At 41.9% G+C, this 15,522-nt stretch overlaps 4 protein-coding genes across 10 annotated transcripts in view; 2 read left to right on the top strand and 2 right to left on the bottom strand.

The window, feature by feature from the left end:
- osa (trithorax group protein osa) overlaps positions 1-3,174 on the bottom strand; it is a 19,751-nt gene extending 16,577 nt beyond the window's left edge. For all 4 annotated transcript variants that reach the window (XM_018448247.1, XM_018448248.1, XM_018448249.1 and 1 more), the window contains exons 1-4: positions 2,014-3,174; positions 1,696-1,818; positions 1,381-1,587; positions 675-734 (exon numbers count right to left, since the gene is read on the bottom strand). In XM_018448247.1, coding sequence (XP_018303749.1) covers positions 675-734; positions 1,381-1,587; positions 1,696-1,818; positions 2,014-2,862 — 1,239 coding nt within the window. In that variant the 5' untranslated portion in view covers positions 2,863-3,174. The remainder of the gene's footprint in view (positions 1-674; positions 735-1,380; positions 1,588-1,695; positions 1,819-2,013) is intronic.
- LOC108722905 (zinc finger protein 91) overlaps positions 1-15,522 on the top strand; it is a 342,323-nt gene that overhangs the window by 54,032 nt on the left and 272,769 nt on the right. The window lies entirely within an intron of this gene.
- On the top strand, positions 4,006-7,981 carry LOC108722933 (uncharacterized). Its single transcript, XM_018448321.1, has 3 exons — positions 4,006-4,221; positions 4,402-4,515; positions 4,599-7,981. The coding sequence occupies exons 1-3, from the start codon at positions 4,132-4,134 to the stop codon at positions 7,770-7,772; spliced, it is 3,378 nt and encodes a 1,125-aa protein (XP_018303823.1). The 5' UTR covers positions 4,006-4,131; the 3' UTR covers positions 7,773-7,981.
- Positions 8,107-14,166, bottom strand: Tmep (Transmembrane endosomal protein). Of its 4 annotated transcripts, none has more exons than XM_018448289.1 (6): positions 13,816-14,166; positions 12,992-13,200; positions 11,856-12,450; positions 11,534-11,775; positions 11,358-11,442; positions 8,107-9,357 (listed from the first exon to the last, which is right to left on the bottom strand). In XM_018448289.1, exons 2-6 carry the CDS (start codon positions 13,187-13,189, stop codon positions 9,182-9,184), a joined length of 1,296 nt encoding a protein of 431 aa, XP_018303791.1. In that variant the 5' UTR covers positions 13,190-13,200; positions 13,816-14,166; the 3' UTR covers positions 8,107-9,181. The 4 variants fall into 4 exon arrangements, with proteins under 4 accessions (XP_018303791.1, XP_018303792.1, XP_018303793.1 ...); XM_018448290.1 differs by having other exon boundaries at positions 12,992-13,197; XM_018448291.1 differs by having other exon boundaries at positions 12,992-13,164.

Genomic DNA, 15,522 nt, shown 5'->3' with positions numbered 1-15,522 from the left:
TCTTCCGCTCCTTGCTCATCCTCCCTTTCCTCATCCTCCCTTCTCCTCCTCCTCCTGCTTCTTCTCCTTCTTCGCTACCACTTCCTTGGCCTCCTGATCCCCTCGCACACCACGCGAGGGGCCACCCTTTCGCTCACTCTCGCTCGCTCTTTTCGTCGGGAAAGTACTTGAACGAGTACCAAGACCGAAGTCGTAGATAGAGACCTTGCAAGTAGTACTTTGCAACACGGAAAATTCGCCTTTCGATCTATTCCCAAACTTGCGCGTCTCGAGCATCACGATCGTCGCGATTTCGCCAGAGATGATTGGCGTCCCCGTGGGATATCCTACATACTTTCACGCACACATACACACGTGCGGTATTAAATTTCGAAGAATTACACCGGTATCGATACATTGAGTCGCGTAACTTCTACAACAGGAGAATAGAATTAATTCAAATCGTACGTGAAATCTCTACGACAATCATTCGTGTCACGGCGGGGATTATGCAATCACCGGCAAAAACTTGTTTGCTACGTTGCGAATACTTTAAGCTTTTCTTTCCACATAACACACACACATCTGTTTGAATCCTGAGAAAGAGGCGCACTTAACGCGACATCGATGTACTTAATTTCTTTCCTTAAGAATAAAATAAAATTTTAATCTTAATCGTGTATATGAAAACTCACCCCAGAGTCAATTCCTTGAGTATTTGGTGTTGTAGCTCGCTGTTGTATATTGTGGAAAGCCTGAAAAGAGACCCAATGCCGTGAATAATCTATTTTTACATTACAGAAATACACTGTAAACGCATACATCTCTAAACTACATATTCTGCCATGTCTTTTAACTTTAACATATTCATGGAAATATTGATAGATTCTATTATGTGTACATATCTTCCTAGAACATTTAAATATCTCCAATAAGTTATTTACAACGCTCAACGTTATAAATTTGTAAAATAAAAGGCATAAATAAGGAATCCGGATTGCATATATACTGTCTTAACAATTCATTAATCTATATATTCTTTCGTAAAGAATTCGTATAGATATTGTACACATCGCATTACGATCTGTATTCCTGATTAATGTTATCATTCTTTAAAAAGAACTATTGTTTTGCATCAATAAAATGATTATTACATCGAGTTTATTTGTAAAAATAAGTCAATGTCAGAATCTATGTTATGCTTTTTACTTCTATAAAAAAAAATACTCCATTTTCGTAAACTTTCTTTCTTATGTGTAAATTGTATGTTCTATGTATGAATAAACTATCAACGTACTTCCATTAGAAGAATAATTGTATAGAGAGATAAAGATAACTGAAATTCTGATACATTCCAGTGATAAATCAGAGACTATTAGTAATTTTTGTAATAATGTTTACCTGAGTCTGACTGGTAGCTTGTGGTTGCGGTGACGCAGCAGGTGGTGGAGCTGGAGACTGAGACAAAGCACGCTGTGGTGACTGACCCGATGGAGTGACCTGATTACTTGGCGGTGGAGGCGGATTTGGTGGACCACCTTGATTCCACCCCCTTTGTTCCGTATATAAGCTTGAGGGATGACTGGTTTGCGTCGTATAAGAGTTTAGCTAAAAAGATGAAAGAAAATATCATGTAGAAATTGGTTCGATTGGCTACATCTTTTCTATATTAATATACAAGAATTAAAGTCTCCGATTAAAAACAAGTTTGTTTACCTGATGATGACTGTAAGGTGCGTGAGGTCTCGCAGGTGAGGAATATCGTTGGGTATATTGTTGATATTGCATGGGTGTTGGAGAACTCTGTGCTCCTGGCCCTGTATGTAATCTCGGTGAACCCTGATAGATTTGGAAACGTATAACAATTAGATCGTATATACAAACATAATGTTTTAGTTAGATCTAAAATGTGCAGATGATACAAAACTATAGGACTCGTAACAAGAAAAAGTACACGTATCGTAACGCTAGGCTTAGTCGCTGGGCTTAACCTAAGTGGAATCATACTGGTGCAAAAGTATAGTGTTTGTTTACCGTCTGCGGAGGACGCTGACTGGGTTGCGGATAAACTGGAGGCACAACCGGTGGCCTTTGCATAGGCCATGGCTGCTGATACTCAGGTCCCATTCCGGGATAATTTCCATGAAACCGATGGACCGGAGTAGACGCCTGTAGCAATTGGTTCAAGGTAGGGGTTGGACCAGCGGTCTGGGACATACCCTGTCCGGAAAGAAACCTCGGCTGACCGGAAAAGTTGCCAGAGGTGGCACCGACGTACAATCGCGACTCGATCTTGGAGGCAGAGTAGTGCTCCTCCATCTCGGCCCGGTGGGTCCGGTCGGTCTCGTGCATCAAGTGTTTACCATGATAATCAAGCTGCTTGCCGGGAAAGTCCGCGTGCTTGGCAACGTACTCCGGGAGCTGCTTGCCGGGGGGATAGTCAGCGAGCGACTTGGTCGCGACGAACTCGCCGGATTTGTTGTTGCTGTACTCGTCCGAGTAGTCGCGTATCACGTTTGGCGCGAACGGATGGCCCGGATGGCCGGGATGGCCGGGCGCGTCGTGCGCCTCTTGCTTGCCGACGGGCTCCTGGGACGTCTGGCCGGCCTCACGCGGCGATTTTACCTCACCGGCGGCAGTGTGTCCGCCAATGTCCTCGCGGTATTGACTCATCTCGTAGCCCGTCGTGTCCCCGCCGCGACTCACATATTTAAGCAGCTGGGCCGCGCCCCGGGACACTTTATCGTCCGGCTCGGAATCCAGCTGCTGCTTCGCACTAGCACTCGCACTATTCCCACCGACTTGCGTACGCTTCTGTGCGCATTTCACGGACTCGTTCAGCTTCACATCGTTTTGTTGGCTCTCGGCTTGCGTCGCAGCCATGTTCTCCTCTCCTCACGGAGCCATCGTCGTTTTCGTAAACTGGCCAATCGCGGGACCTCGTGCGCGCCTCGCTATGGGGCTAAGTACTACGTACTCGAAATCGAAATACCGATTAGTCGAACGGCTCGCCTCGCGGCTAACACCTTACGGCACATCCTCGATCGGCCGTCCGTGGACTAAACGGCGCGCCAGAAAAAATCACTTCCTGGCCTTTTCAAAGTGGAGGGAACCAAAAAAAACTCATATGCGAACGTCAAAAGCAGCGTCGCATGTTAAACGCCATCTTGCGGCGTAGCCACGCACCGAGGCCGCCTTCCTTTGGCCGCCGTTTACAACGCATCCCCTCATTTCCGCTCGCCGACCGTCCGCGCCGTTTCAGACTCGTCCGCTCGTCGCCGTACTTACTTGCCACTCGCCGTCGCCGTTGGTCGCCGTTCGCCCCGAAAGCCCCGTTTCTATCTGTTTTTTTTTATCGATACCACCATTCCATTTTATACTCGCGCTCCGACGATCCTTCTTTATGGGGGTTTCGAATCGATCTCGAGATTGCGACGCACATTTGCGCGATTTTCTATCAAAATTAACTACAATTCTCTCGCCTCGTAACTGCATTAGCCAATCGTAGCTGATTGACCCGAGCGTTGATAGAATCCGTTAAATTACGATTAACGCTCGCTATTATCTATCATTCGTCTAGCCGTTTTAATCACACGCTCTGTCTCTCTTCCTCTCTACGCCTCGTTTCTTTTTTTTTTTCCTCTTTAAAGTCCATCGCTACGCGACGGGCTTTAAATCTATCCCTCTTTAAATCGATGTAGATAATCGAAGACAACGTTATTGTTAAACAAATGAATCTACATAGTTTCCGTAACTCGACGCAATCCCGTATTTCGGACTCGACAGAAACAACGTAACGCGACTCGCAAGATCTAATCGACGAACTCGCGCGACTTGATTTACCGTAATATTCAAACGATAAGATTGCTCTGGATGAGTTTTTCGCACTTTGGAGCAGAACAGACGGATACTCGGGCGTAGGGCGAGAGAAGGATGTCGATGACAGAGTGCAGATGGTGCAGCTGGGCCTGATTTCGGCCGCGTGTTTACATCGCGAAGTTATCGCGGAGCAGTTATCGACGGGACGGCCGCGATAGCGGCCATTTGCATTCGTGGAGTCGGTGACGGATCGCGGTCCGAATGGAGAGTGTACCGTCTCGATCGCGGATATAGCGTGCTCGGTGACCTGAGTGATCCCCGTCGTTCGTGGAAATGGCAAGATCGGGTAGTGACGTCTCGAGGACCGTGTGCGCGAACACGATTCAGGAGAACGAGAGGAGACTGTCTGTACCGTTTTTCTCCGTCGAGGACCTGCGTCTACAGCTCCGCTCATTTCTATCTTATTTACATTATACCTCGCCACTCGCATTATTATTAATCGCACGTATTAATATCGTCGCTAGGCTGAAATAAGAAACTTTCATTTTTCATATTAATGCTTTTCCATATTTTCGTTTTTTCCTCATATTTTCCTTCTTTCAGGGAAAAGGTCGAATTAGGCACGATCTGAACAAACTATTTAGCAAGCTCAACCAAGCTGTGGAAGCGAGCTCACTGAAATCTTTGGACAAATCGAGCCCATCGTACAACAAAAATGTAAGTATCATTTTTCTTATACTTATCTTTATATCATGACCAATGAAGTGTATATAGCGATACATTTTCGTGTGTTTCTTAAGATTTCGAGATGCTGGTATGGTCCAGTTCTGGGATTTCCACCTGGATCCTGGTGGGGCATACGCATGGACTGTTCCAGGGATAAGATGCACAAGCCTTTCAATGTTGACATACATGAGGGACCGTTTGGCGTTACCTCTGTATGTACCTCTCATACCAACGTGAATGAGGACGTGGATCTTGGTGATTATCTAACGCTCACCGGCCAGCAGGTGTATCACAAGGAACAACCCAGCGTGGATCCATTTATTCGCAACTATAAAAATCAAATACCATTGAGATTAATAAGAAGTTACAATCTGCAAGATAATATCGCGCCTAACACCGGATACAGGTACGATGGACTCTACGTAGTCATAAGCTGTTGGATCGGCGTGGCTTCGGATGGAACCAAGTACAACAAGTTTGCGTTGATGCGTCTCGCGAATCAAGAGTCGCCCAGCTGGAGCAGCAAAGGCTCGGAAGACCCGTCTTCCATGCGACACTGTATCCCATTGTCGAAGTCTAACCATCTAAACACGTATGACTTGAGAAAATGTTCTAATAATATCGGTGTCACCTGCCGAAAGCGAAAACTCAGTTATGGAGACAGTCGCGAAAGTCTCCCAGACGTAAAAACGATACCGTCGGTTGACACCAGCAGACGGTCCGCGCCCGAGAGTTCCATTGTCACGCGTCATGTTTTTAAGAAACTACCGAGTAACGCGGAAAGCGCGATATCAACTTCTGTACCTGATCAAAAGACGTTGCTGTGCCTTGGTTCGTCGGCTACTAAAACCCATAGTACAAACATCTCGATACGCATGGGTCTGTACGAGTCGTCGCATAATTCGCAGGACGCGAAAAAGAGCGTCCCGACGATGTTGCAGAAGCCTTCCAAGCCGATCGACATCACTATTCGTACGGCATTGGATATGGAGGGTAGTCGCTTGACACCCAAGGAGGATACCAAGCCTATCGAGAAGACAAATGTGGACAAGGCGCGAGTGAATTCTCGGCCGAGTGAAAACGTATCCTATAACGGGCATGTCGTAGCTGATAACACAAATACCTCTCCGTTGAACAAACGTAGGGAAAATTTGTCGTCGATAGTCGTAAATTCGTCAGAACATTCTTATTGCATATCTTCGTCGTTAGATAGTTCCAAGAATAGTGCAAATACTACGATCGAGCGTAAGGAACAACTTCAAAATGCTCAATGTCAGGATGTACAAAACTTGAATACCGATAATGAACCGACACAGAAATCGAATTCCAGGAATGAATCGCTGAGGAATTCGGTTGCGACGTACGAAAGAATCTCTGAATGCCACGACGCTTTGGAGATACCGAGTGAATCTCTCTGCGCGCAAAACATCAAATCCTTGGACTCCTTGACGCCGGATAAAATTTTAAACTTGATCAATAAGGAAATACATCATCCCATGTCCAAGTTACTGATCGGAAATGTGATAGGGCTGACGACCGAAGAATGCGCGATGTGGAACGCGTCGAAAAGAGAAACCACTCCGGAGATCAAGAGCAAGAAGCACGTGCCGACGAACGTAAATCTTAGGAAGAGGCGCAAAGAAACGGACAACATAAAGGAAAACGTTGCGTGTTTGGACAACAGAAGATACTGTAGATATTCCAAATCCGAAAGATTATTTTGGAAAGTAACCAAGCAAGCGGATGGAGACAAATTCGAAAACTTGCTACCCGATTTGGATCGCCAATCCTGTAACGACGCGAATCAGAAACGTAATAATACCGTTAGGAGGAGCGATCGAAATTGCATGCCCAAGAAGAACAACGAGTACTTATCACCGTTTCGTGTACAGAATTCGCTTCAGACTATCGCGCAACACACTCGCAGTTCGTACGACATAAAAACCCGTCTAAGGACTGACAAGAAAGCAGTATTGGTAAAGCCGAAGTTTCCCGACCCGTCGATCAAGAAGACCAAGTACAAGAAACGAGATAGGGAAATTGCCAACTTGTCGATAGACGCTAATTTCGGTCCCGCGACACGTGGACCGAGGAACAGGAGATTACGATGCAGAAATAATGTATACACAAACTATTGTAATACCTTCAATACCGTAATATATTCGTCCAACAAGCGATACAAGTCTAGTTTTAAACGGAAGAGCAAACTGACCAAAGTCAATCGTCAACGCGCCGGGGAGAAACAAACGAAAAATAAGTATAGGATGACCAATACCGTGCACGCAAATGGCAAGAATATTAACAGTTCAATTGAGAAGCAAAAAAATCTTAGAAATAATCTTAGTAACGATAATAATGAAAATAGCAACAATCATAACAATAACAACGTCAGCAACAAGAAGAAAGAGAATGAAACCATAACAGCTGATCACGACGTCACCAAGACTTCCTTCGACAGGAGCCTTCGAAACAGGCTGATACGGACAATTCCTTTATCACATCGTACTGCTCAACCGCGTTTACACTGCTTTCGCAAAAAACAGGACGAGAAACCCAGCACGATGGATGCGACGACGCAGTGCAGACTTATCTCCGATAATCCGGAAGTTTATGTTATTGGACAGTTAAACGATCAAAGAGCTATCTTGAAGATGGAGTGGGATAAATTGGAGAAACTGAAGGAATCCGTGTTGGATGTGTGCGATCAAGGATCCCAGGTTCAAACGTTGCGAATCTGCGCTGCTTCGCTCACAGGGGATAACACGAGTCGCAAAAGCGACGCGGACTTCCTACAGGATAGAGCGTCGGCTTTTGTGCCAGTGAATGCATTCGACAGCGATCTACGGATAGCACGGCTAAGATCGATCGGCTTTAAACCTATAATTAATCCGCAATCTTCGCTGGCTGCCCACGACTTGCAGATCATTCAGAATGCGTTTGTAACTACGAGCAAAGTGACGAAGCGCGACGTCGCTGAAGAGTATCACAAGTACGCGAATAACGAGGATACCAACGCAGTCGTTTATATGGATGACGAACTACAGTATCAAGATATCGAAGAAGAGGAGGAAGACGATGAGAAACAATTAACTGCAAGCACGTCGCTAAAGTCAACATTAAGAGGAGTACAATTGAAAACCGGTAACATGCTTCCGGAAACACTAACCTCGCGCGAAAACTTGGAATCCCCTTGGCATGGCTGGAAGAAAATTGTGACAAATAATCAATCGTATTGGATCGGTTGGTAGTCGATGATAGATCGTAGGATATTGGTAAATTCAAATAAGGGTGCTTTCGCTATTGCGATCAGAAAAATGAACCGTTTTATCCAAACGTGTACAATATTATATCTTTATTTTTTGCCAAAAAGTAAAGGCTGTTAATAACATTCTAAATTATTCTTCTAACAGTAATAATACGGTATTCGAGTTGATTAACATATTTTTAAGAAAAAAAAGCATCGACATGTGTAATTAAAATTTCTTATATATACATATAAATTATTCTATATATATATATGTATATTTTCTATATATGAGGTATTATTAACAGATGTTTTAATTGTAAATAAATAATGTTCTATTCATGTAGTTGTGTCTTATCTTTATTACGAGATGTAATAGGACAATAAAATTTGTTTACAGATTTACACGTTCACTTCGTTCTTAAATGGCGACGAAAGATTTCGGCACACTGTGCTGTCATATAAAATAGATCTTTGTTAGCTTGGCTCGTCTCTTATGCTTTTAAAAAAAATATTGAGGATTATACACAGTTGTACACATAAGACACCGAATACCAAATGTTTATATCTGACACCATGCTCATCGATCGTCTTTTTCTCGCGCATATAATATTGTTATGTATCTTTTTGTTTTTTTTTCTTTTATATCGAAAGGCTTCCGTCGAGAAGGAAAACTCGCTTCAACTTCTCCGCATTTTCAGATCTAATCTACCTCGGTGATATATACACGTACATTTCGTAAGAAATCAAGGAAAGAGAATGATTTTGCGGAAGGACGCAAATATTCCTGTGGCTCGCGAGGCTTCCAATAAGCACGAATGCGAAATTGTAAAAATCAAAGTCCACTAAATGCAAACGCGTAAATAAAAACAGATACAAAAGTGTAAACAAGTGTCGATGCTTACGTACGACCAGTACTTTGAGAAAGTGCGATATCGCGCGTGAAATTAAGTACTATACAATTACTTTTTTCTTATTTATTACGAAGAGCAAGCATTATCGTGCACTTAATACTTCTTGCAGTGTCGTAGTAGAGCCACGGGTGTACGAATAACACTGCCTCAAACTGTTCAGCATAGTAAAATAAATATCTTCTATACTATTTCTTTACTCGTATGTTATAACATAATACATATATTAACATGGATGTAACATTATGGAACTATTACAGTGAAACGTAATGCGCTTTTATGCCCTGCGCAATGTCCCTTTTTCCCTTTCTTAAGGTCTGCAAGAAAGTTCTTATTTAATTAAATTCGCTTCATGCGAATTCCTTAAAACATATCGTTTTTCTCTTGCATCCTCCTCCTCTTCGAAAGCAGATTTCTAAAAATTTATGGAAGTTTCGAGTTGTAATATTTGTCGATACGATTCTCGAGCGTAAATCACATTTCCCCGAACGACGTCCGTGCCTTATTGAAATTCATCGTCGCTGCTCAGCAACATCGTTTTCTCGTTATAATTTTGCGAAATCGTTGCGACACGCTGGTGAGAGGTGTTTCGCCTTTGAGGTGGTGGTACCGGCATGTTTTGCGGATCATCCGGATCGAAGCTGGATACTCGCATACCACGTTGTCCTTTTGGGCCCCCTAGTTGTTACATCATTGTTACACATTACAGTGAGTAAACACCAGATACGCGTGTCCGTTGGCCAATAAATGCGCCAAAATTGACTAATCGGTCCCTTTATATTAATTTTTTTAAATACTAATTCAATGCCTTCATATTAATTTCACAATTATATGACCGAATACACCAGCGTTGTACCAATCCTTTCCAAAATGTCACATTTACATCTCGAACGTTCTTGCTCTGGAACTGCGTTTACAAAATCAAGGCTCGAAATCGGTATAATTCTGGCAAGTTCAATTTCCTATGTTATACAGAGAGAATCCTCATTTAAAAGGACTATTAAATTCCTATCGAAATTCGTTCACCGGTATCTAAACTCGGTGTAATTTTGGTAATTTCGAACTCTACACGACAACCATCTACACGATAACGCATATCGAGCTGCTCAAGAGGCTTAATCAGAGCAACAAAGTTCGAATTCTTACGTATACACATGATACAAAGGTGCAAGAGAAAAAAATATATTAATGCGATATCGCAATCGATTCATGCAAATTATTATTAATATAAAAAAATAATCGCAAGCAGCTAGGATTGTGATCATTTTACCATTGTCAATGTATGCTATACCTGTGGGAAAAAGAACATAATGTGCTTTACATGCTCCGGCCGTTTCATACCGTATATTCGCATGCTACATGGTACCATGTGATAGGAATATAAAATAGAAGCAATACAATTAAATTGAGTTATAATGTTATAGAAAAAAAAAACAAAAAAAAACATTACACTAATGCTTAGGATCCGGTCCACTTGATGCTACAAAACCTTTGAAAAATTTTTCTGATTGATCTATTAGTAAAATTCTTTTTTGTGATTGATCAATCAGATGCTTCAAAGCGTTTGTAGCGTTAAATGAACTGTACCCCTAATCATCTTTTACATTCATTATAGAGCAACACTATAGAAGTAGGCTATTCTCTCTCCCTCTCCCCGTTTTTCTTCCTTTCTCTTTCCTAAATGCTTATGTTAAGTGCTTAACTTCTATTTTACAGCAGAGTTTGTTAATCGCAAAATAGATGATCTTATATGCATATATAATACGTATATATCGATGGTATATTAAGTACAACCCTTATTCTGTAATTTCAGCGGAGAATTCATTTTTGAGAAATTGACCCTTTGTGGACAGATACCGATCTCTAAGGCATTGTATAATTCCGTAAGCAAAGTATAGTGCTGTATGAAGTATCTTTCTTTTCGATCTTCATTTAAAGTCGCGCATAAAGCTCGATGTCCAATTTCTTGAAATTAAAAAAGTGACGCCTCACTGTCATATCTTTTCGTACGGCAAGTTGGTACTAACGTCTGAAAAATATGAAACAAAAGTGCCTTCAAAGTAATTGTCTGAATCTAATAAATCGGCACACAGGGAAATTTTATATAATTAATCTTTTATACAAGTAAAATGATTATAAATATTATTAGAGGACTATCTTTGAAAGCAGATTCTATACTACCCGTGAATTTCGCATTTGCTTGAAACTTGCGTGAACTTTGCTATATATACATATGTGAGTGGATATTAATGTAATATCGGTGCCTGCATTGATCAGCAGTGAAGTGTCAGAAAGAGTACAATTATATACAAAAGCGCCAAAGCCTGTAACTGAAGCGTTTGCAATCTCGAATAAAACGTGTATCTTGTGTAACTATTATTGGCATTATTGGCATTACATGTCAGATAATCTTGCTCTATAATTAGAACATTCAGTATCACCGCCTTATTTTAACATGACATTTTCTTATGAATGCATGAGGAAAAATAATAACTGTATGTGAGACAATACATACAAAAACTTAAATAAACGACATAAATTTTATATCGCACACTATCATGCTGTATGAAAATTCATAAACATATCGATAATAAAAATAAATAAAAATGTACATATATAGTAGTTAAATAATTATATAGCAATACTTAAAAAAAACTAGCACAAAAAATAACACATACCTGCGCTATATTGAGTATACTGCTGATATTGTGGATGGAAATTATGGATGGCATCGGTCATAATGTCTTTTGGATTCATCGTTTCCTACAAAATATTATTGTCCAATAAAGTATTAAATCAACGACAAAAAAAAATATATATTTCTGTAAAAAGTTCAGAAATATTGTATACGTACTTTCAAACTGCTACTAATACTTTGCATCGTCACGCTTCTACCCCTGGAGTCGGTAACACATCCAGCTGCGTATACTTGATACGGGAACGCGTAACGTAAAGCTATAGCAGCGAATAACATTTCGATACAAATGAGGAAATTTTGGTAACCAGCGGAAACTGTGCCAGCACTCGTTGATTGACCCAGACTGTTTATAACGGGTGAAATGACATTTGCTTTCTCCAAGATAGCTAACAGTACTCCTGAATTAAAAAAGTATTTGTTGCAATTGTTATCAGTTACTTAATGCACGCACCTAGAAATGCTTAATTTCAGATGTTACCTTGCCAGAATGACAAAAAGATGACGCTCTTGACTGTACAAAACTTGAGCACAGGCTCAAACGGCGTCAGCAGGTCTCTCGTAGCGAAGTAGAACAAAAACAACCCATAAAGTGCAAGCGATACACTGATGTTGTAAATTATCGTGATGTAAATGTAGCCACCGTCGGGTGACCAATCTCCGTCTCTGTAATGACCGAAGGCTTGCAGAAATATGATGACAAACGCCATCACTGGTTTAACCAAGCAGAACTGTAAAGTGGCTTGCTTGCAGAATCTTAGAAATCCGATGGTATAAGTTTTTCCAACCAGGCAACAGGTACCATACAGGCAACTGGAGCGTATCGGCTTGCCCCTGATTTCGGACATGATGTTGCCCTCACCACCTAGGTACTCGTAGCATAGTGACAGGAAATTATATATAACAAATGCCTCATAACAGTCCCGCACCGTGAAGAAGTAAACGTAGTAGCTCTCGCTGTTGAAGAACAACAGCGAGATCCAGGAGTAGATGGCGTAAATGGGCACGATGAACAAAATTCGCACTATCCATCTCTGCTCCGTAGGATTTGTGTACCACCTCAGATGCTGATAAATCTATAAATAATGAGAAAAGAGAGAAGTGACTGCATCGCAAATCAAGCATCTCAAGCCTAATCTACAATGCGTTCTTTGCTTCCTGTTTCTTGCTTTTTATCATTTTTTTACCCCTTGCCTTTTTGCCTCTTTCTAGCTCTAAAAATTAGAAAAAGATGAAGAATAAGATAAATCGAGATTAACATTAATCTATATTAGAAACAAGCATAAGCCCAGTTCCACCAATATAAGATTAACTTTAATCTCGGTTAAAATTTCACTACTTATCTTTTTCTAATTCTTAGAAAATAATAAAAAATTCCAAGAATTAGAAGATGAAAAATAAATTGAACCAAAATTATAGTTAATCTTACATGGATGGAACCAGGCCTTAATTCTGTTTCTTCACGTTCTGTCACCCGAGATAAGAGTTGACGAACTTCGGAAGAGACAAGAAACGCACAATTGTCGATAAAACGGTTGCAAAGGAAAAAGGCAAGAGGTAAAAACCAAGAAACAAGAAGCAAAAAAGGATAGGCATATTCTATTGACAGTTCCATACCTGTTGGCAAGTGAAGAAAAGCGCTACAGCCATAAACACCCCGGCGATGGCCCAGGCTGCGCGGGTCTGCAGGAAGATCGGCGTCCCCTCCTTGGGGAGATCCACCGCCAAGTCGCTGACATCGGTGGTCGTTGACATCTTGTCAAGTGGATTCACGTACGTGGCGTGCGTCCCCGCGGTGACCCCGACACCATTCATACGTCAACCTGCTGATGGTACAATTGCGCGCAAATACAGAGGATTATTTCCGCGACGGAGGACGGCGAGATGTGACGTGTTTCCGCGTCGAATCCGTCACGACGTTCGACGAGCAGAAATCATCGCGATCGCGTAATTTCACGAGGACGCTCGTGGAGGAGGGGAACGGGGGGAGGTTGGGAAGGTCGGAGGAGCGGAAGGGGGAGGAGGACAAAGAGGAAGGAGAGAAAGAAAGCGCGTGCGACTCGCGCGAACGCGAGACGGACGCTCGCGCGTAAATCGATATACACGTACGTGCATAAACGGAAGATCGCGAATCTCTGGGGGTTTTTAAAAGGAAAACACAGGCGCGGCTGAAGAGGGAGAGAAAAAATCCCCGAGGGACTCTATACGTCACTCGTCGCGTTGACGCATTGTAAACCGTAAACATAAGGCTCGTTCTCACATGACGTTGATACTTGCTAATTCAGTGGAATCGAGTCGATTTGTATCAAGGTGTATCAAGGTGTATCGAGATGATTCGCGCAACAATCCGTGTCGGATCGCGCTGACGCAAGTCTCGCGGATTCTTTTCTCTCTCTCTCTCTCTCTCTCTCTCTTTCGCTCACTCTCTTTCAGCAACGTACCCGTGCCCCCATTCGCCAAGTCCTCTCCAGATTTTGCAGCATACGCACACTCGGGGTACCCTCTCTCCGCTAACTGTCCCGTTTACGTCGCCTCTTTCGGCTCCTTTTGGGAGCTTTCGACACGGAGGTGACTGCAGCAGCTGCCAGTCTTTATTATCAATAAATCGCGCGCCTCGAACGAACCACGCTCGGTTCACTCGGCTGCTCCGTCAGCTCCGCGAGAGCTATATCTCAACTCGACTACCTGAAGTCGACCGCGATCTCGACTGGCGACCAACACCACGACGACGCGAGGTTCAGCGACGTACAGTACGCGTACGGTACACGCGCACACACATACACACGCACATACACCGTATATAAACGCAACTACGTGGAAAATTGATTGCCCCTCCGGAACTCTTGGCGTTTACGGCTTCTACTACTCGCACTCGCGCACTCTCGCGCTTGACATTCTTCGTCCACGGGTTATCGTCCGCCTCCGGTCCCCTCTCGAAGCATAGAACGCGCGCTGGCCAAGTCCACAAGGGACGAGAATGGATCACGGACGAATCGTTTTCCCTTTCGCGAGATTCTCCGCGCGCGAGAAACGCGAGGACGACGATCGCGAACGATGCGAACCTGTTTTCCCCGAACGAGCCAACCCTTCGCCGTCGTCGCCGCCGCCGATCCCGCGAACGGTTTCACTCCTACCACGCGTGCGTGCACCGATTATGTGTGTCCGCTGCCCCCGCATCCCCCGTCCGTCCCATTCGGGAAGCTGGGAAATCGTTTCCGCGCAAGGCGGCGCGACTCCCGTTTTCTCTCTCTTTATTTCTCTCATCTGCACTTTCTGCGTTTAAATTGAAACACGACTACGGCTATAAAAGAAAATCGAAGGAAAAAAATATGTTTCTTTTCGAACGAAGAACCCAAACAGCACAGAATATTTATGATAAATGTTTATTAATATTTATTTTGTGAAATGTTATATAGATATTTCATACATATTTTATATTAAGCTTTATTCGAAGCATTATTAAAATATAGACTAAATATTTTATGTAATATTTATGATGAATATAAATAAATATATTTTTAATAAGTATTTTTTACTTGGATTATGATTCATTAAGTATCTTCACAGCATTTACTATAATATGTACAATAAATATTTCATAATATTTAAAATAAATGTTTACGGTCTGTGCAATCTAAGACCACAAAAATATATTTACAAAATATTTAAAATAAATCTTGTAAATATTTTATAAATATTGTATGCCGTCTGGGATAGGCGCGATTAAAAGTAGATCTCCGGGTATCACTGCTGCAAAAAAAGTATCGATATCAATAATCCGGTAATTAAACGGGATAGTCCTGCTTTCAAGATCACAATTAGTTACGCTATCCCGTCAAAATATGAATAATAATTATATTAGTTTTTAAAAATAAATTATTATTGTATTTATTTTTACATAAATTATAGATTCTCCTCCATCCCTTCAAAATAAAATCCCGTTTGAAAATATTCGCAAGTCATATTAAATATAATATCCATTCAATGTTATAATAAGTATAGTAGAACAGATGTAAGATGTACATAACAGTTACATTGTTGAGTAGGAAATTATAATATATTCCAGACAGCACACAATATTTATAAAATATTTACAAAATATTTATAAATATTTATAAGACTTATTTTAAATATTTTGTAAATATTTT

Source organism: Mycetomoellerius zeteki, unplaced genomic scaffold, assembly GCF_001594055.1.
Source record: "Mycetomoellerius zeteki isolate Tzet28-1 unplaced genomic scaffold, Tzet1.0 scaffold221, whole genome shotgun sequence".
Classification (NCBI taxonomy): Eukaryota; Metazoa; Arthropoda; class Insecta; order Hymenoptera; family Formicidae; genus Mycetomoellerius; species Mycetomoellerius zeteki.
This window is presented reverse-complemented; position numbering and strand designations above follow the sequence as displayed.